Source organism: Polyergus mexicanus, unplaced genomic scaffold, assembly GCF_030449975.1.
Source record: "Polyergus mexicanus isolate NDT 795.1 unplaced genomic scaffold, iyPolMexi1.0 SCAF_18, whole genome shotgun sequence".
NCBI lineage: Eukaryota > Metazoa > Arthropoda > Insecta > Hymenoptera > Formicidae > Polyergus > Polyergus mexicanus.
This window is the reverse complement of record NW_027223338.1, coordinates 1248410-1270460: the sequence shown is the minus strand read 5'-3', so window position 1 is coordinate 1270460 and position 22051 is coordinate 1248410. Positions and strand designations below refer to the sequence as shown.

Here is a 22051-nt window from a genome sequence, read left to right as displayed (position 1 = left end):
CGCAACTGACTCCGATTTGAAATCTATCGAAAAAATTGCGATTCTCGAAGTATCGAAACGTCATAACTGCTTCTCACTTCAATCGCAAAAAGGGGGCGTTACTTTACTGTAGCCGCGAGCTCAATTGCGAAGTCCTTTCGTCCGGAGAAACGTTAATTGATGAAAGAAATTAATTAGCTGTAAGATAAATGCATAGACAATAGTTTTATCAATTTAAGTATTCAATTATTGATGTAAGAGATCCATCGTTGAATCAAGATGGTGCGAAGTAGCGACAAGTAAGTGAAATATATTGTATTTCGTATTTTGTGGTTATGTTACCGACGCTTCGTTTACGTACGCCGAATTTATAAACGATCTAATTATTGCGAATAAATGTAGGGATAGGCATCATCGACGAAGATCCAGGTCGAGATCGAGATCTAGATCGGCTGAACCTGAGAAAAAACGACGGCGTTCCAGAAGCAGGGAGCGAGAGAGGGATAGGGATAAGGGACGTCATAGAGAACGGAGGAGTCGTTCGCGAGATAGAGATAGGGAAAGGAGTGATAGAAGGGAACGTTCCGAGAGGGACAGGGATCGCGAGAGAAAACGGTACATCTTTGAAAAGAGTTTCGGTATCTTAACTTGAAAAAAGAAAATTGTTGATTGTCTATAGCGCTTATTTTTCTCTTTAGTCACAAATATATCCAAGATGCTTTTTGTAAAAATAGTAACAATGAAATAATTTGTTGACATTGATTGTTCTCGGTATACTAGTGGAGACAGTAAAGAAAAGCGTCTTACAGGCTCAAAGTCTTCGCGCTCTGGCAAAGAACGATCAAACAGGTCTTGGTCACGCGATAGGAAGGATAAAGAAAAGGGCGACAGCGAGGAGTTGCCTTTTGACCATACGAAACTGGACAAGGTAAGTCTTGAAAAATGCAAAGAAAGATAAGCGGTGCACATTGCAATTAATATTATAGGAGGAAGAACAAAAAAGGCTAGAGTTGGAAATGCAAAAGAGAAGGGAAAGGATAGAGAGATGGCGTGCGGAAAGGAAGAAGAAAGAGCTGGAAGCAACCAAAAAAGACGGTAAGACATCTATTTTGGCAAATCTTCAGCTACCCATGAAAAAATGGTCCCTTGAGGACGATAGTGACGAAGAGACTCCTGTGGTACAGAATAATACCAAGGAGGCAAAAGAAGAAGGTGTAAAGGAAGAAGTTGAAGAAGCGAAGGAAGAAGTGAAAGATGAAGAGGAGGAAATTGATCCACTTGATGCTTTTATGGCAGAGGCAAGTATTACTATAATTCCTATTGAGATTATAATCCTATAAATGTGTGTATATATTTACTTATATTATATCTAAGTAACTCGATAGGTTCAAGAAGAAGTGAGAAAAGTTAATAAATTTGATAGTAAAGCTCCAAAAAGTGCCAACAATGGCACAAATTCTGGTGCGCAGAGTGTGGTTATCGTGACTGGTGTGGCTAAGAAAAAAGTTCAAAAACAAAAGGGAGAATTGATTGAGCAAAATCAAGATGGTTTGGAGTACTCCAGCGAAGAAGAAGGCGAAAATCTTCATGAGACTGCCGCTGGTATAGCAAACAAACAAAAGCGAGAATTAGCCAAAGTTGATCATGCTACAACAGATTATCAACCATTTCGAAAATCTTTTTATGTCGAAGTTCCTGAAATTGGTACCTGGCTTTTTCATATTTTTTTATAATATAAATTATTTTTTTCTTTTTCTATCGTGTAACTAAATATCTATAATGCTATGTATTTGTAGCAAGAATGGCACCAGAGGAAGTAGAGGCATATAAAGAAGAACTAGAAGGTATTCGTGTGAAAGGTAAAGGCTGCCCAAAACCTATCAAGTCTTGGGCACAATGTGGTGTGACCAAGAAGGAATTAGAGGTTTTGAAGAAACTTGGTTACGAGAAACCAACACCCATCCAATGCCAGGCAATCCCGGCCATTATGTCTGGTCGTGATCTCATAGGTATAGCAAAAACTGGTAGCGGAAAGACGCTAGCTTTTCTGTTACCTATGTTTCGGCACATACTCGATCAGCAACCGTTAGCCGATGGTGACGGACCGATCGCATTGATTATGACACCGACTAGAGAGTTGTGCATGCAAATTGGCAGGGACTCGAAAAAATTTACAAAATCATTGGGCCTTTCGCATGTGTGTGTTTATGGAGGCACTGGCATTTCTGAACAAATAGCGGAGCTTAAAAGAGGGGCCGAGATTATCGTATGTACGCCGGGAAGAATGATCGACATGCTTGCTGCTAATAGCGGGCGTGTAACCAATTTACGTCGCGTGACATATGTGGTGCTCGACGAGGCCGACAGGATGTTCGATATGGGTTTTGAACCGCAAGTAATGCGGATTATGGAAAACGTGAGACCAGATAGACAGACTGTGCTGTTTAGCGCGACATTCCCAAGACAGATGGAGGCACTGGCCAGGAGAATTCTTACGAGACCGGTGGAGGTACAGGTCGGTGGACGGTCCGTAGTTTGTAAAGATGTTGAGCAGCATGTGGTTGTACTCGAGGAAGACCAGAAGTTCTATAAATTGCTTGAGATTCTTGGACATTATCAAGACAAAGGTTCTACCATTATATTCGTGGACAAACAAGAGAATGCGGACACATTGTTGAAGGATCTTATGAAAGCTTCATATTCCTGCATGTCTCTCCATGGTGGTATAGATCAATGCGATAGAGATTCGACTATATTGGACTTCAAAGCTGGACGGACAAAATTGCTCGTGGCCACCTCCGTTGCCGCTAGAGGCTTAGACGTCAAGCATTTGGTATTAGTCGTTAATTACGATTGCCCTAATCACTACGAAGATTACGTGCACAGATGTGGTAGAACTGGTCGGGCTGGAAATAAAGGGTAAGATAAAGATCTTTTAAATTTTAAGTAATGTTTGTGCGTTTCATAAATTAATCATTTTACATTTTTTCTTTAGGTACGCGTACACTTTTATTACATCAGAGCAAGAACGTTATGCCGGCGATATTTTACGTGCCCACGAATTAGCAGGTGTACCTGTTCCAGAACCCTTGCGTCAGTTATGGGAAGGTTACAAGGCACGTCAAGCTGCGGATGGAAAGAAAGTTCACACCGGAGGTGGTTTCAGTGGCAAAGGTTTCAAATTCGATGAATCAGAAGCTGCTTTAGCAAATGAGAAAAAAAAATTCCAAAAAGCAGCCTTGGGACTGCAAGATTCCGATGATGAAGACATAGAAAATGATATCGATCAACAGATCGAGAGTATGCTGGCACCTAAGCGAACAGTTCGTGAAATAGCTAGACCAACCGCGACTAATATCACGGTACCCGGTCAACCGGTGCCTAGCGCAACCGATAAACTAGAATTAGCCAGAAGATTGGCATCGAAGATAAATATCGCTAAGAATCTGGGCGCCGAGGCGAAGGGTGCCACTCAACAAGCGGCGGAAGCTATACTCAAAGGGGCAGGACCTACGAATCTTATTACGGTAAGAGCCGAGCTTTCATTCAAATATTATATTGTATCATCGTGAATAAATAATACATTTTTGATTTTTCTTTGCACAGGCAAAAACAGTCGCTGAACAGCTCGCAGCAAAATTGAACACTAAATTAAATTATCAACCGCGCGAAGAGGATCTGGTGGAAAGTGACGCGGAAATGGGTGAACAAACGTTCCGCAAGTACGAAGAAGAGCTCGAAATCAATGACTTCCCACAGCAAGCGAGATGGCGAGTCACGAGCAAGGAAGCTCTAGCTCAGATTTCAGAATATTCTGAGGCAGGTCTTACAGTTAGAGGAACATATATCGCGTCTGGAAAAACTCCACCGGAGGGCGAAAGGAAATTATACCTAGCGATTGAATCTACGAGCGAGTTAGCAGTCAGCAAGGCCAAGGCAGAAGTGTCTCGGCTCATCAAGGAAGAACTCATCAAGCTACAGGCGTCTGGCGCTCACACTGCATCACGTGGTCGATACAAAGTCTTATAAAAATTCGAAATCACTTTGGTAAAATATACCATAGGGATATTATGTCAACGTCACATGCAGATCATATTTGGATATGGTAATATACATAGTGTCTGATAAAGGTTATGTCAACGTTCGTGAGCGTAGAGCAAACTGAACGGAAAAGTTTATCTTTCTTTTCATTTCTAAAATGGTAAAGGGTATATCATTATATATATTGTGCGTGTGCGTGTGTGTGTGTGCGCGCGCGTGGGTATTGTGTGTAACATTATATATATTATATTATATAATATAATGTATATTATATATACATTATATATATTCCTAAAGGACTTTCTGTTCAATCTGCGCTCTATTCGCTCACGCATTGGCACAATTTTTATATTAGATACCTTGTAGATATAATTGTCTATATATGATTATCACGTCTACGTATATGATAAAAGTTGTAGAAATTTATTATTCATACAAATGACGATATAAACTATTTGTTTTTAACAATACAATTATACACAAATACTTCACACTCACTTTTGATGATACAAATATGAAATATTTGTTTTTAATACAATAACAAAATATACTTAACAATTGTAGGAGCATTATCCATATCATTGGCACGAACCATTGCAGGCCATCGCAGATGTATAAATAAAATGCGAACACACATTTATTACCTGCTTGACGAGTTCTATTGAATTAATTTCTTTATTCATGGTATTAGATAAAAATTTGAAACACTCAGCAGCATAAAACTGTATCGACCTATGCAGCGTGTATTAGAAAGATTATGATTAAGAACAATTGCATTTTTGATAAAATTCCATATTAATTTTCTTTTGTAAACAAAAAAATTTTCAAAAAAGTTATAATTATTGTGATGAATCTTTGGAAAGACACGTTGTGTAAAAATCATATACAAACACAATATATTGATATCGATCAATACGCAGACTGTGATGTATATATATATAACTTAAGTTTATGGAGTCTTTTTATTTACAACTTATAACGAACAGTTCTCGATTATGCGCACGAGAAATCCTATCTCTTTGTACATCCTCTTTTTCTCTCTTTGGTAATATTAATCAGTAACTAAAAATACATTCTGTGTTATTTGCTACTAGAAGGCACTAGAAGAATCACAGACACGAGACACGCTATAGACATTCGCCACGGCGAATGGTATCGCGATTAGGTAAAAAAAACTCCCAGCAGCCAGAACAAATGAGAAAACAAGCTTTATCGCTTATGACTTATTTACATCATAAAAAAACTCGGATATTCCAAGCGATTAATTGAATTATGTATAATTATTACTGCATAAATATTTTGGAATTATACTGAACCGAATAAGCAATAAATCTTATTTTCTCTTTGACATAATCGCGTTAATCAAGATGTAATTTTCAACATGAAGATAGGCAGGACAATAACAGTTACGTGCCAAGCTCGAATTTTCATTGCACTAGAAACGTAACCGTGAGCTATCTCTGCTCTGGTCAATGAACCCAAAGGAACTTCCGCCGCTATTCTAGGACTTCTCTCCGTAATCCTGGTGACAAGTTTTTCCGTTTCCGTCACGCACGCTCGCAATTGTAACGCCGACGGTTTTTTGGTAACGGACTGTACGATGATGAAGACGTCGCAATCGGGCGTCATCATACCCCGGATCGCGCATTGCGCCACTTGCAAGTGGCGACCTAGAGCGACCAGAAGAGCTTCCAATGTAACGGAGTCCTTGTCGGTTTCCTCGTCCATTATATAATAGATTCTTTCCAACTATAAGTAAAGAAACAAAAGGAAACTAAATTAATTGAGTTAGCCAAAAATACTGAATATATTCTAATTTACAAATATATATATTTATCTCCAAGCAAAATATATATATATATATATATTTAAAGAAAAACTCGGACATTTAAGAGAGACGTCTCATTTGAAGCAGCTACCTGTTTCTTCGAGTAAAACAATCTCGCTGCTCCTCCGCAAACGGGACAACAAGCACCGGGAGGAGTAATTCCAATACAGTACGGTTCCACCAAAGCAGGACATTGTACATCACCGCAACGAGATTTCGCCTGTTCTCCTATGAGTCCGACAGCGACGCAGGGACCTTGATAATCGACGATAATCCTCTCGGCCCAAGCCGCGCATTCATTGAGATAGACCTCGCCGTTGATGCCGCACACCGGACCCCTAAGACTACAACCCCTCAGACAAGGTCCTCTGTAGCTTAAAATAGCTCCAGCTCGAATCATGGCACAGACGGAAGGATACTGTCGATTATCGCGATCACAGACCGGTCCGCTGGATTCGTCGCGCGGATTACAATCAATCGGCACACATTCGTATTGTTGGCACGATTTGTGTAAGCGCGACAAGCAGACTTTAGGTTTGCGAATGCATCTCTCTACGTTTTTGCAGGGATTGGACGCGCAGGGATCTCTGCTGGAACAACTGCCAAACTCCACTTCGGTAGCCGACAGCTCGGCGCACTTCGCCAGACAAGCGGATGCAAAGGTGAAGCCCAATCTGCCACAAACCGGGACATAATGAGCCGGACAATCGCAGGGCAAAGAAGGCGCGCGTGGCTCGCCGCAATTCTTCTTGGAACACGTAAACTCGCCCTCGAAGCAATGACAGGGATTGCACTCGAGATAGAAATTGGCCTTGTGTTGAATGAACCGGTCATGCACCCAGCAGGACTTGAAGTTAAAACAGTTGGGTGTGCGACACTTTTCGAGGCCACGCGCTGTGCACTGGCAAATATTCAGGCAACCCTGCTGATCGAATCGGGGAATCTGGATCCAAGATCCGACTGGCACTAAATGCTTTGACATCTCGCCGAGGGAGCAAGCCGGCACGCAATGATAGATCTTGGCGCCGTTCGGTTGAAGAACGCAGAGCTGACCCTGCGGGCACGGATTCCGCTTGCACGGTGTCGTAATATCCTCCTCGGGATGAATCACTATCTCATCGTCCTGCGAATCGTCCAAGTACGGTCTCAACGAAACACACGGCGCGTCTGACCTACCTGGTGACAATTTGGCACACAAGGTAGCGGCTGTGTGTGGTCCCGTGATCGCACCCCAATCTACGCAACTCGCCATCAACTCCAAACAATCCTCGCGGCAGAGTCGCGTCTCGTGGATTCTAGTTTCACAAGGTCGCAACTGTAGAAGGCAAGCTGCCGCGCGTAAAGTCTCCGCTGGACAAGAAGCTGCAGCGCGCACAGGTACGCCTAATCCACGAATAATGCCGCCCCTGGACCAATGATCAGCTTCCCATTTGGCAGCCTCATCAGCTGTACTTGTGCATGTCCTAGCGAGAAATTATCATTTAATTACAACATCGACAAAGTATTTTTCAAGAGATCTTAAATTTCATCGTGTAAAAATAATTTTGATTCTACCTCCGAATCACTGAAAAAACTTTAGTTTGATTTATATTATTGATGCGAGGCATTTGACAAGAACTATGTTAATTAAATCTTAATCAAGTCATCCATACCTGAACAGAGTGGTAGGTCTGTCGTTGAATCGCGCGCAGTAAGATAATCCGGAACAACCCATCTCGCAAGGATCGTCCGCGTCCTCGAGACATCTCCTCAGTTCACCCTCCAAGCTGGACGAGAGGCACAACGCATCCAACTGGACCCAGGCGGATTCCCAGTCGGCCTGAAAGGCCCGCCAGCACAAATTCTGGCAGGAGGGCCTCGTCGCTTTTGTGCAACACGTCAGCTTGCCGGCATCTAACGGTAAACGCGCCGGTTTCGTCGAGCCCGATTTCATCAAGCAACTCCACATCGGCGACTGAGGCAGCACCGGGCTACACTTTTCCGTTAAGGCGTCCATGATTTCCTGATTGGTGTTCGCAATGTGAAGAGTCTTGCGACACGTGTCCAGGCACGCCGGGGTTGTGGCTTCTTCGCAGCAGTGCAAATCTGCGTAAATAGAATTTATTAAATTAGATAATAAACGCGTCGCGGCATCAATCGTTTGCCAATATCAAATCAATGGATGGATATCAATAAAAATATCGATAGATAATATAATTCCACTCGATGAATAAAAATATTTCTGGATATTAATTCAACTAACGTTGCTTCGGATCTTCAGCATGTTTCACTTCGGCCACGCTCTTCAGGCATTTGGGAATCTGATGGAAGCAACCCTTGCTGCTGTACAGTTTCAAACTAGACTGCTTGCCAGGCTTGTAAAAGATATCCTTGCAGATAGGTCTGCAAGTGTCATTGGAAACGTTGTTGCAGCATCGTTCAGCTTCCTCGCGTTTTTCCAGGCAAAAGAAAAACTCGGGCTCGTCGCTTGGTCGGCAGGACTCATTCAGATCATCCGTGGAACCCGACAGGGCGCAGGTCGTGCGACACATGGGATTCTGGATGAGGCGGCAGCATCCTCGACCTATCCAATTCTCATTCCTCTTGAGCTCTATAAGAATTCATACGAGACTAGGTATATTCAGCAACACTTGTTGCACATTCAAACGCGAACCAAGCTTACCATTCAACGTCGAATTCACGCAGGACCAGAAGTCCGTCTGGAAGAAAAGGATTTTAACGTGAGAGAAGATAGTCGCAAAAAAATGATGAAGGAAGCGAAGTAACACAATCGACCGATCGACCGCAAGTCTCCCGAGATCTCATTTTTCATAAAGCCATCACTGCGAATGAAAAAACGTGGATCGCGTTACAGACATCCTGGATCGTTTAAGTTGCCCATTGTCGAGAAGCTTCCGATCCAGATTCGAGTTGAATGAACGAAATAAGTGGGTGTCGATCGTACACGGGACTGATCCTTAGAAACATAATCGACGAAACTCACCAGTTCCATGGAACAAAACTCCAGCAGACGCCGAGTAGCGTTTTCCCTCGCCTCGATTTCAGCACCAAGGGTCACCAAAGATATCTAAAACGAACGACAAAATTATCATGCGGAAAAAGAAAAATATAAAAATTCTAATAAAATTACAAAGAGAGATCATAACACGAATAAAAAGAGATCGTGCTTTTCAAAGATTTAAAATTACGCTCTCTGAAAGGAAGATATAAAATCGACAATAAAATCGAGCAAAAGAAGCTCATTGTATAAATGTAAATTATTTCAACCATCAGATTTCGAGACATCAACACCTTTAATATCTGTCTAGACTGAATTGAGTGGCTTCCTAAATTCGAAATGCGGAATGGTGCATTAACGGCCATTAAAAATCAAGGACATGAATGCAACACGCGGGCCCCGTGATTTCCTGCTGTCCGTTACTGAATGACAATCGTCTTCGGAGCCAGATATCGTATGTAATCCTCATCCCGGATTCAATCGGTGCCTTCCGCGAGGACATGCCGGATCTACTCGGTATGTCCATCACGACCAAGAGTAACGATCATCCATCAACATGCGGTGGGTCCCGACGAGCCCTGACGATACGCTCGTAGTCAAAGGTCACGTTTGTACTTTAAGTAAGTTATCGATCACCTGTTCGTATATTTCAAATGACATTTTTTAACATTAATTTACAGCTTTGATTACAACTCACAAGCGTTATATTTTCATCAAAATGACAATATATGTTATTACAAGATTATATTTAATTATTTAGATGGGGAGGAAGAAAGAGAGAAATCTTTTTAATTATATATATATATTTTACATATTTTCTTATTTTAAACATGACAGATTTTATTACATACATCTCTTCTTTAGAATGACAGGTGATTTTATATACGTAGTAATTAAGTAAATCAGATAGTACCTCCGAAATATCTCTGCCAAGTTAAACTGTTATAAATGTTAGAAGAACGATGTGGAGCTGAGAAAAGCACGTACGTATTTTCGTCGCGGTATATTCTGGGAGGTATGCGCAGCCGGGCCACATCGCCATGTTGAAAGGGGTTGCATTATCCACTCGTGAATTTTTTGCAACAATTTGCAGCAATGTCAAAGAGAGTTTTAATGACAATAGATTTTTACTTTCTGCTAAAAAATTATAAATAATTAATAAAGGTCACGCGATTCGCGAATAATCTTCCGAATGAAAAAGGACGGTATTGAAAAAAGAATTTCTCTTTTTTTTTTAACATCGCTGATTGACGCACGAAACATTATCGTTGGCAAAAAAATCTGGAAATAAATGCTACTTCAAAGCTCATATATTCCGGACCAGATAAATCAACCTCGACGGTCTCCGTGTTACAGAGGAGATCAAAAGATACCGAAATAGAGCCGCAAGCTTTCATAATTTACTCCGTGCTTTGATTTTTCGAACTCACAAACGATACTATAAAAAAACGATCGCGACGAGGTGTCGGTCGAATAATTAAATCAGTAGTCAGTTACAATCTTCTTCGACCGATGCAGTGAGCCACATTATATACGCGTGTTGTGTATGTTCACATTCAGTTTAAAAAAAAATAAAAACCATAAGAATAATCTGGTTGATATACTTTTAGACTTTAATCAAATATTTGCTGTACACACACACACACACACAGACACACACACATCGCGTTCAAAATATGAGAGAAATAAAAAAATATATATATAACGGAATTTAAAAAAAAAAGAGATGTTATATGAATAGGAAGAAGAGATGTCATGTGTTCAACAAATAAGCATGTTTCTTGTCTATCTTAAGAATAACTTGTCACATAACTCGGACCTTCCGTCACGATTTCCGGTTATTTCGCTGCTAGATAGCCGGAGGAAGAAAGTGCTCATCAGTAGTCAAGCAAGACGATCCGGAGAGACGACTTTCTCGACGTTTTTCTGCACCTCTCGTTGTCGTGTCTTACATCTCAAATAAGCAACGATATTACGACTGCTATCGCGAGAAAGCCACATATATGATAAATTATACCGATAATTTTTTCTATGATATTTTCTATTGCATCTCGTTACAATAATTTTTTTTATCTCGAATTTGCAAAAATATATTAACATTAACACATTTCGAATATATTTTTACATTACAATCTTTTCGCGAGTCTTGATAATAAAATATCCTTTATGGACATTCGCATACTTTATTCCGCAATCAGAAATCAACAAAAGAGCACCCAATGCACGTTCTTCCTCCTCGAATAAACTGCACGGAGACACGATATCATTGATAACACGCGGTACCTCTCCGCCATATTCAACGCGTCAATTCGTAATATTTGCGTATGAATGAGCCCACGGGGCGCCCCGAAGAAGTCCCGGCGTAAATCTCGCAGCAGGCCTTCGATATTATCTTCGAGGACCAGACTCATCTCTCTAAAGAAGCTACAGTGAGACGCACCCCACATCGAGAAACCCTCATCGAAGAAAGCGATTTAAGGTATACCTGCTCCTTCTCTTTTTTTTTTTTTTTTTCATCTCTGCATTTCGTCTCTTTCTCCCTCTTCTTGTCATATTCCTGTTTTTATTTCCCGGCTTCTAATATATCCACGGACACGACATATTTCGTGTCCTTTATCGTCCCGGGGTCGGCCAATGGATATTTATCAACCGCGCGATATCGCATTCATTCCGGTGGACGATTATGCCGTCGAGATTGTCTTTTTGAAATTCCCACGAGGCCACCTCCTCTTGTACATAATTAATAGATTGTATCCAGCGCCACGACTAATTTCTTGTCGCGAGAGGCGTATCCTTATACCTTACTCGCGAGCGTTTTCGTATATATTAACTCTAAATTTATAAGTAATCTCGGATTTCGCGAATTGCGTTAATTGTTACGGGCACTTTACTACCGACAATTTATTTTCGACAATTTATAGACAGGGTGTTTCAGAAATAGGTGGTCAAATTTTAAGAGCACATTCTCCTCACTATAAGAATAAAAAAGAATCATATTTCTTTCTTTTCATCCTTATAGTAACTAGAATATGCTTTTAAAGTGAAACACCCTGTATAAGCGAAATACGATACGGAGACAATATACCATTGAAAAAAAAATAAAAAAAATCAACGAATTATAATAGTTTAAAAACGATAATATAACGTAAAAATATAATTTTGTATATGTTGTATATTGTATAATTTTATATTACATATTTTTTAATTAAGAGATTTAATAATAATAATAAGTCTAGTACTGATCCTCTATAATTGCATTTATTATCGAAGTAGTATTTCAGAAGGTCCTCTCAAGATTTCTTAGAGGAGGAACTCAAGAATGCAGTATGTGCTTATTTAAAATGCATACCTTGGAGCACTCATTCCGACAAGATCCGGCAGCAAGCGAACAGCAGGACATTTCTGTAAGAGAAACAGAAGACGGATATATTAGTTTTGTATGCCGAAACAGAACATATGGAAACTATAGTCCAGTGTTGAACGGACATGTTGCCCGAGATCATCTCTCTCTCTGGCTTTCTTCCGACACGAAACAGACGCATGTCCTGCGTTACGTCAGAATAAGAGGGATAGAAGAGAAGAGAAAGAATCTTTTTTTCAACGGAGTCTACAGGGGATACGTATACCGATTAAAAAGAAAAAAATTATTTTTTTTATTTATTTTAATTATGTGTATCAGATTACAAAAGATTATTTTTATTATCGGAGCAAAATAATATTACAATTTATCTCTACGATAATGTAGGATTGTTCGAATAGCGAAACATACATTTATGAGAAATATTTGATGGAAAGTAAAATAGAACGAGAGAGAAGCCGGGAACTTTCGCCGTGGATTTGTACAGCGAGTATTTTCGCTGGTGGTCTCTTAAATATTAAAGTTTTCGTTTCATCTAGTGGCGTGCAGTCGAGAAACATTCCACGTGCCCCCTTTCTTCCCAGCGTCTTCAATTATTAAACGACGGAGAGGGGAATCGTTCGGCGCGTCACTCGGATCGAACAATCGAATAAGATATCCTGTCCTTCGTTCGAGTCCTCTTTCGTACTAAAGTTTGTGTAAGATCGTTTTTAGAGGGAACTTGGAAAGATTAATTTTCCAACCTTACCAACTCAGTTAGACTTATCGCTAGTAATTGTACGATAGTTCGTTGCCCTTCGCAACGCTTCGATTGTAACGTAATTATGTATACGGCACACACGCGCGATTATTTCTATATGTATTTCTGACGTGAACGCTTGTCAACGACTCCTGCCAACGTGTCACGTTTGACGTGAAAGATCTTTAACGACTTTACGGGGTTAACCATGCGGGTTTCGATTCAAAGTGACTCGTGCGAAAGGAGCCTTTTGAATGGTGACCGAAATCGTAAGGGCCGTCGACCGCACCGAGACGTATGCGCTGCGTTACAATGAAGCTAATAGATACCAATTAAAAGTAAATTGTGGCCCTCTCTCGCTTCGTTTCGAAGAATCGTTCGATTCTATGCTAGTGTGGAGTACATTTTTTAGAGTCTATGTAATGCGTATCGTATAAGATTTTCTATAAAGTGCCTAAAATATTCTTTCATCGAGCGTTCTTTTTAGTTATCGAAGCACGAAATATCGTTTGCGTCTGGACACTTACAAAGAGCTACAATTACGGCCATATTGTTGGGAATGAAGAATATCAGTCGCGCCACACAAAGATCGTTTGCATTCCTGAACAAACAGGAGGGCGTTCTCGTCTCGAAAAACGTTCTCCTATTACAGAATAAATTACGAATGTTTGCCTAGATATCGGTTTCCATCATCAACACCACCTGGCTCCGTTTGTCATCGAGAATTATTATTCCGTCGCGTCTATCCGAAAAATATATTTGTGGCGGGATAATTTATGAAAGTCGAATTATATTTTTCGCTCTACAAAGTGTGTTATATTATTATAGATTTACCGTAATAATAGCTATAGTATTATTAATATTATAGATTGCAATCTACTTTTCCTTCATCACCGTCACTTGGATCGCACGAGAATTTTTTACTCGCTTCGTCGTCGTAAAAACTCGCACGGGTCGTTTAAGACGCTTATAATCGAATCCTCGCCGCGAAGAACCTTGACGTTTCCGCGTGAAATTTGCGGCGTCGCGCCTTTTAAAACGCGACGTTTTGTGGCTCCTGTTGCGGACGATACAAAAATAACCGACGTCGTTCGCGACCATCCGGCGTTTACGCCGATCTAAACTCCGCGCGGTGCCCCCTTCGCTTTATCCCAGCACCCGTTTACGCGCTACCCGAGAAGTCGAGAGATTCGTGACTTTGACGAGAAACATCGGATCGACGAGGGCAGTTCAAATTACCAACAACTTATAAACAGAATATATATTTTATTTTTCAGGATCGCGCCCTACGTTCGCACGAATCCGTCGAAGGAAAAAAAGGGGAAGAGGAAATTGATAAGGAAACATATCGCGGGATTGAGAGAGAATTGCAGCGTATATAAAAGATAGTAAGTACAAATTATATATTTAGTGCAATAATAGACTTCTCTTGTGAAATAAATTGACGCGACGACGGCCGAGAAATGACAAATAGCGTCTCTTTAAAGTGGACCATTTAATTTGACTAATTCGAGATTCCACGGAGCGGGACAGGCGGCATTTTAAATTGTCATTTTAATGCGCCTAATGAAGAGAGAGAGAGCTTGGTCTCGCGCGCTCACTGTCTCTCGAGATTAGCATAACAGAATAGGAAATGCAATCGTTCGCGACAATACGATAATACTGGCGGATCCTTCTAAGAACGATCGCGCGCGCATATTTGTTCGATAGATTACATGTTGCACGATCGTAATGCCGTGTCCCGAAGAGACGTGTTGTAAATTTTCATACGACGTTTCTATTCTCGCGACTTTGAATTTCTCATTTTCTTTGTTGTCCAAACGCCACGACGCCTAATGCATATGCCATCTCGCATGATCTCTTGTGATCCCGATAATGACAGATCTCGACTGCGGTAAATTGCGCGGCGACTAAATTTATACAAGGCACACAGGTGACTTTGCGTAGTAACTCTTATACCAATTTCTAAGGGACAAACTTGACGTCAAATATTTTTGCACATTTTGTCAAATATTTTTGTACGTATTAATCGCGCGTGTTAGAATAATGAAGATGATACGGATCATCTTGAGATTAAGTCGGGATTATAATTCATATCTACTAATGGCGCATCGTGATATTTCTACGATGTAAATCAATTGGTGTAATTTATGTCTTCCCGTCTCCGCTGACGTCCTGTCCGGGATTAAGCGCTCGGCATGTCAGTCCACGCGTGCTGAGACAATAAGCGTGTCTTCACGCGCGTAATTTACAGCGCGAATCGGCGTTTCTCCTCTCGCCGCGAATTTTTCTCCGAACGAGGCGAGCGCGTTTCCCTCGACGGATTTAAACGACCGGCGATATCGATGGACGGGAAATGTGTCGTGCAACATCGATTCCTTCGTCCCATCCGGTTCTCCGGTACACATTCGCCGTTGCATATATACGGCCGTACAAATGCATTCGCAGCTGCGTCTTTCGGCGCCCGAAGGCGAGCGCGCTGCGACATCGTCGCCGTCGTCATTGCGCTCGTAAAACCCGGACGATTCTCCCACGCCCCGAGAGATACCAGTGAGCGTACCAACGGATATGCCATGTGTAAGCACGACGGACAATCCCCGGAAAAGCGGAATAAGCTCTTGGCAAAATTGCACTCGGGACCAAGTTTCGTTACCTTTTCACGATTTCAAATTCTCTATCTTCCCTTCTTTTTCTTCGGGATTCCCTTCTCGGGAAAGAAAATTTAAATGCGAAAATTAAGTATAAATTGTGAAAGGGGCCGACAAGAAATGTATTTCTACGAAATTAGAAATCAATGTTCGCAAGAGACAGATTTATGTGAGCTATTAATCATTCTTTTATTTTTTTTTTTTTTTTAATTTTCTTCTTTTATATGAAAGCGCAGGGTAAGCTTTGAATAAATATTCTTCAGATAGAAGATTCCGTTGCTTATCTAGTTGATACTAATTAATTACGCACTAATTAATTCTCCGCCATGGTAAACATAATTATTTTTCGCACCTATTGGACATTATCGTAGATATCCAACATCTGCAAATTATAGGCGCGATAATTTTCGCCAAAATATCATTATACATCACCGGTAGGCGAAGGAATAAATAAAAGAAATTGTATTAGGCATAATTAATACAGTCGTCAAGCTCGTACGCGTATGCGCTGTACCGAACGAACCGGTGCATTTTATGGCTCGAACAAAAGAGAAAGAGGAAATCGACGAGTGGAGCAGCGAAGGGGAGCATCAGAAGCAAACGGGGGATAGAAGGGTGAGAGGGGGATCGAGATACGCGTCTCTCGACATGTTTTTATCCAGCGTGATGCTTGTCATAGGGTTTTACGTGTTTATTTATCTCTTCTCTCTTGCATGGCACACACCGTGTATATATCGATGTATATTCGAAGGCTCTTGCCTATTGGAAATTTTCTCCTTTAACCCTTTTACTGCTCTCTCTCTCTCTCTCTCTCTCTCTCTCTCTCTCTCTCTCTGTCTTTCTTCTCTCAAGATCTGTTCCCGCTTCTTCTTTTTTTTCCCCCAGTAAAAAGTTTGCGAGACAACCGGTCCTCCTGTCGAGTGTCGCCGTAAGGTTTACAAGAAGCTCCCTAATTACTATCTTCGGTTGTCACATTATACGTCACGTTCTGAATTTTGAAATTGGATACATAATTCAATTATCGTGAATATGATACGTCTCTCTTGTCGCCTTCTCGATCAATTGATTTTCTCTAACACATTGTCAATTGATGTCATTAAAAAAAAAAAAAAAAAAAAAAAAAAAAAAAATATCTCTTTAAAATAAAATAAAAAGGAGCGTCGACTTCTCGCGATCGTTGAAAAAATCGTTGTAATTATTTCGATCGGAAAATCCTCAATTTATTCTTTCTCTCACAATTAACAGAGATCGTCATTTCGAACAATACTCACGGGGCGGGAGGGAGGGATGGAGGGGGAGAGGGTAGGAGAGGGGAATAAATTAAAGGAAGTTCTCTACGTGCGAAGAAAATGTTTACACACAGCTTGCTTGTCGTCTCCTCACACGTATACGCTTCATCGCTCATTCCGAACCGACCTTCCTTTTTTATTTTTTTTTGTATCTCCATTTATATTACCGTGGTGAGAATATAAAATCGTTATTACGATTATTAAGCGTTAACGTATCGCCGTTTATTATTTTCTATTACGCGAGCGGATTGCGAGATGTTGCGGTGTGTGTCTTGGCCGGCGCGTTCGACCGCGTTTTATTATGAAACCCGGTAATACAATAAAAAGGGAGTCCGCTCGTAAAGAAAAACCGGCCGCGAAGGAAATGGACGGTGAGGGGGATCTCCCGCGAGGGAAAAATTTGATCGATCAAATTATACAGCCCCGGGATATATAAACCTCGGCACGAGCGTGACATTAACGCGTGTCCCCAAAATTTCTGAATGCCACTTTGCACGCGCGCTATACGGATTTAATTGCCGCTCGTTGGACGCGATGCAAATACGTACGGTCGACGGTGAAAATTATCGCTTCGTTTACCGGTAACGTATGTGATCTTTCGATGATCTTGCGAAACTTCTACAAAGATACGTGCGCGACGGCATATTAAAATCAAAGATTAAAACCGGTACATATATATATACATATAATTTTCGATAAATTTAAATCTCGATATCTAACACACAGTCGCGAGGAAATAATCTCTATATTTATTCGCGATAATGGAGACTGTATAATAATGGTAGTGTGATTTTATTTAGCGTTTATCGACTCGTTTAATTAACATTTAATTAACATTGCGATACTATGATATACTGGTTATGTTATAATTTGAGAAAATTGATATGTATTCCCCGCTCTCTCTAAAGTGAAGGTTCTCGCGCGGCTCTTGAAAGTATAATTGAGCCCATTGAGGGCGGGATACTAACTAAATCTACGTATTAGAGTTAAGCTTGAAAAGCGATAAACGGACGCGCATAATAAAATGCATTGACGGTCCACGAAGGCGGATCGAAGGCGGCGATGAGCGGATGTTAACGGTTAATTAAGAATATCGATCTCGATCGGCGATCTTGAGAAACTGCGCGGTTGTGTGGGTGCGTACATGTGGATTAATATATATACATTTTACTTGCGTAAGTCATACCGCTCCAATTTCCAGTCGCGGAGAGACACGCGCGAAATTACACGCCCCGGCATGTAAAGCGGTGGTGATTTTACGCACGCCTCGAGAGCGAGGCGTCAAATTTTACGTCCGGCGATCGTTACGATCGACACTTTCGCCGGCATTAAAATATACGCGTGTAGATATATAATATGGGACAAGTTAAGTCGATTATCTCGCCGTCTCTTACTCCGACTCCTGATCTAACAAAACGACCATTTGTAATATTTCTGTTGGAGATTTCTCTAATTTAACGCAGAATTTAATGTTGGCGCGTTGTCGAGCGATTCTTCCATTACATCGATTATTTAAACACAATTTTGTAACACGACTTTGCACAACTGTATCTCATCAACGAAATAATTTAAAACTTGCACCACGTGCTGAGTTGCGAATAACCCTCTAAAATGGCAGCACAAACGAATCAAACTTTCGAAAATGCGAAGGGAGCCTCGAAACTTAATTGTTTAACCGTGTAGTTTCTCTCGCGACTGCGTCTCCTATATTCGTTTATGCAATTATACGCGAACGCACAAAAATGGAAAAATTGCGCGATAACACAACGTGGCAAATATTATCCTGAAGCGGGAAAGGGAGAGACGCATGCATGCGTGCGTGGAATTTTATCGAGGACAGTGGACAGATTGAATCGCTGTTCTACGGTGTCTAATTTGTCGCTTTTTCCCCCCCCCCCCCCCCTCCTGCCTGACAGTCTTCTCGAAGGTGTCGTGTCGTATATCATTAGGATAAAATAATTGCGTAACGCCACGCGGACTTTATAATCATTCACGCGCATGGTGCGTAGCTACAAATCAAACGGTGTATTTTGTAATACACGCGCGTACACGGGATTACGTTACATTTTCCAGTCATGTAAATAAATTGCTTTCGCGTTTTTCTTCTACCTCCCTCCTCCCCCCTTTTTCCCGGCTTTCCGATTTTTATCAAAATCAACTACGTAATGCGTTAATCGTTCGCGGACACGTGGATTCGCAATTCGCGCTCTATGCAAATCGTGTCGATGACATATATCTCTATTACGGCGTATGTTTAGGCGCACGATATTCCTCGCGCATAATGGAAGAATTCTGAACGATGAATAGAACATCTATCGATTCGTTGATTTATCGGAACAACTCAATAACGCTGCGATCTTTTCGTAGAGGCGAGAAAAAAATAAGCGGCATCGTGTCGTATAACAGAGTACACAATGTAATTTGCAATTTCACATTAGTCTTCGTAGAAATTTTTTCTCAAACGAATGAATTCTACGAGTATAGATCAAACTACTAGCCCATAGATACATGACCCTCCTGTTCGCAAGTCGCGATATTCTTCCCATTGTTGTTTCGATAAATGCGATGAACGAGCGAACGAGACTCGCGACATGTTATCACCTTCGGCTTTCGTATGTGAATATACTTTATACTGCAAGAGTACACGCGCGTTTCCAGTGCCTCCGCTTGTGCATTTCTCCTCTTTTCTCTCATTGTACGTATGCGAATATGCGCATCCGAGGCAGACCAGAGGCGAAGAAGCTGGGAACCGTTAGCGACACCTCCTTTACGCGCACGCACGTGCACCATGTAAATTTCAGGAAAGATTAAAGTGACCAAGAAAGAGAGACGAAGAAAAACGTGAAAAAAAAAACAGAATATACAGAGGAAACGGGGAATCGCGTCTCGATAAAATAAACTCTCAACAGGCTGCGTGACCCAAGATAATAATCTACAGTTATCGAATAGAAAATGCGAAAAACACCCGTTATCGTAACAACATTCATGTTATCTCGCGTTAACCTGCATAATTATCGATGATAATTATCATGATATTAGTCATACTTGGCAAGTGTGGACTTACTCTTTTAATCCGAGCGTATTTCAAGCAAGATCTGAAATCGCACTTTTTTAATCTCGATGTTTAAAGAACTCTTTATAAAATCTTCATCATCTTTATGTAAACGGACAAGTCTTAATTCATGCAATTCTTAGGATTTGAATCGATTCTTTAAGATGAATGAAAAATATATGCAATTACATTTCTTTTAACCACGATACGAAGCAAAAGTCTCATCTCTAGTTTGCTCAATCTTATGTGAAAAAATTAAACTGTTTTAAATATTAAATAAAAGAATGTAATGATGACTATGTCGTGGAAGGAAGCGGGGTTTTTTACGTCGTAACAATCCGTGAGAATTCAAGCACTCTCGGTAGCAAGGCACTCGACTCGCGATAAAAAAGTTCTCTCTCTCTCTCTCTCTCGTTTCCTCCTGAAAACGGTTCTTTCCAATGACAAGAGCGACGAGAGACATTAAAAATCGCCATGCGAGTGGCAGGTTTATATATGTGAAAAAAATCAGCGCAACGAAGAAACGAGGGGAGATATCGGAGGAAGAAGGGACACGCGCGCACATGTGGCGGGATGTTGTCGTTGACATCTTGCCGTACGATGACGAACGACACTCCTCGCGAGAGAAATGGGTTCAATGAATCTGTCCCGAGCTCGTATTTTTGCGCGTCGCGCAAAAGAGCCATCTGCGGATCGTGCGACATCGCGCCTACCAATCTTAAAAATAATCACGGTTCATCCGGCGCTGTGATAAGTAAACGTGCCGCGAAGTAACGTCCCGAAGCACCCACGATTGCCCCCCTCGTCCACCGTAAAATATTATTGCCAATATCTCGAACGAAACGACCGATGCTTCATCATCAATTTCAGCGCGATCAAATAAAATTTTTACGTCTACGAACTTTATTATAGTTACGCGTAAAAATATTCTCTTAAATTAAGAAATTTATTATTAATCGAAAAATTAATTCATAATTTTTAAAAAATTAATTAAAAAATTAATTTACAATTAATTTGTAATTTATATCTAAAAGCAATAATAAAAGGGGGGGAAATAAAATTAAGAATTTATAGCTTTGCGAAATGAATTGTTATCAATCCACTTTAACTCATTTATTTAATCTTGTAACACATTATCACATAATATCTTTTAATTTTAATTCGGCCGTTTTTAACATCGCAAGACAAACACATCATTCTCTTCGATCCCGTTCCAATCCACTTATTTACAAATTGTAGGTAAAAGATAATAATGAAAGACGAATTACCTTGCGCGGCTTCGAAGAAAGGATTCGCGATAGCTGGCGCGAAAATGGTCGCAATTGTTGTTATCAGCAGCATCGCTAAATAGTGCATTTTATCGGTGCGCACTTGCAAGAGACCCCCTTGAAAATCCCTCTCCGCAACGACGTGCGAGCTCACCTCATCTTGTCATCGTACGCACGCGAGCACGTGTTTCAACGAGCACGTGTTCGTTTATGGGAAAAAAAGCGGGGAAAAGAAAGAAGAGGAGGAGGAGGAGAAGGAGGAGGAGAATGAGAAGGAGAAAAGAAAATGTCAATATTTCAGGGATACTCCGAGGAATCACATGTTCTCAGAGTGAGACACGCGTGACACACGTACGGAACCGAGTTGTGCATTCGAGCGCAGCTCGCGAACGACTGAGCTTTTCGTGGCATTTACGAGTCGAGCTTTTTACTGACTGAGTTGGTGAGAGGAAGAAACGTGGAGAGGATAGCCGGTGCCCCCCTCGAGTATCGGGAGGGGACCGAGAGAGGAAGAAAGAGGGACAGAGAGAGAAATTGCATGCGTGGGTGGGAAGAGACGTATGGCGCGCGCAGTTGTCACGCGGTGCAACTATGCGCTATTGTGACATCTTCGGTCGTATACCCACACGTACAGTTTTTTTTTTTTTTTTTTTCCCCCACCGTTCTCAAACCGCGTACGTAGCGACGAGTTCTTTGTTAAGCACGTAGCACTTTGTTACGCAAGTAGCGAAATCCGGTTGCCTTTTACCCCTGAACATATTTTCACGTAAAAATATTCTTCCTCTCGATTAATTTTAATTTGGAATTAATTTTTTGCTATTAATTTTTTAACCGATGACTTTCGATGAGAC

General features: G+C 41.1%; 3 protein-coding genes across 3 annotated transcripts in view; 2 read left to right on the top strand and 1 right to left on the bottom strand.

The window, feature by feature from the left end:
* The first annotated feature begins 88 nt into the window (after positions 1-88).
* On the top strand, positions 89-5022 carry Prp5 (pre-mRNA processing factor 5). Its single transcript, XM_070310760.1, has 8 exons — positions 89-278; positions 382-594; positions 760-907; positions 966-1277; positions 1365-1683; positions 1776-2898; positions 2975-3506; positions 3586-5022. The coding sequence occupies exons 1-8, from the start codon at positions 259-261 to the stop codon at positions 4006-4008; spliced, it is 3090 nt and encodes a 1029-aa protein (XP_070166861.1). The 5' UTR covers positions 89-258; the 3' UTR covers positions 4009-5022.
* Positions 4365-21774, bottom strand: Reck (reversion-inducing-cysteine-rich protein with kazal motifs). Its single transcript, XM_070310761.1, has 8 exons — positions 21201-21774; positions 12196-12248; positions 8832-8915; positions 8511-8547; positions 8091-8438; positions 7501-7933; positions 5940-7311; positions 4365-5769 (listed from the first exon to the last, which is right to left on the bottom strand). The coding sequence occupies exons 1-8, from the start codon at positions 21286-21288 to the stop codon at positions 5383-5385; spliced, it is 2802 nt and encodes a 933-aa protein (XP_070166862.1). The 5' UTR covers positions 21289-21774; the 3' UTR covers positions 4365-5382.
* Positions 13972-22051, top strand: part of LOC138941260 (zinc finger-containing ubiquitin peptidase 1) — a 20206-nt gene continuing 12126 nt past the window's right edge. Inside the window, exon 1 of the mRNA XM_070310767.1 lies at positions 13972-14331. The gene's annotated coding sequence lies outside the window, so the exon portion shown is untranslated. The remainder of the gene's footprint in view (positions 14332-22051) is intronic.

Bases quoted from the DNA above. Each gene is read 5' to 3' on its own strand.
- Prp5 (XM_070310760.1), top strand. From the start codon at position 259: ATGGTGCGAAGTAGCGACAA. The intron at 908-965 runs GTAAGTCTTGAA...TTAATATTATAG, and splicing joins ACCATACGAAACTGGACAAG to GAGGAAGAACAAAAAAGGCT. The intron at 1,278-1,364 runs GCAAGTATTACT...GTAACTCGATAG, and splicing joins TTGATGCTTTTATGGCAGAG to GTTCAAGAAGAAGTGAGAAA.
- Reck (XM_070310761.1), bottom strand. From the start codon at position 21,288: ATGCACTATTTAGCGATGCTGCTGATAACAACAATTGCGACCATTTTC. The intron at 12,249-21,200 runs GTAATTCGTCTT...TTTCTCTTACAG, and splicing joins TTTCTTCGAAGCCGCGCAAG to AAATGTCCTGCTGTTCGCTT. The intron at 7,934-8,090 runs GTTAGTTGAATT...CTATTTACGCAG, and splicing joins TGCTGAAGATCCGAAGCAAC to ATTTGCACTGCTGCGAAGAA.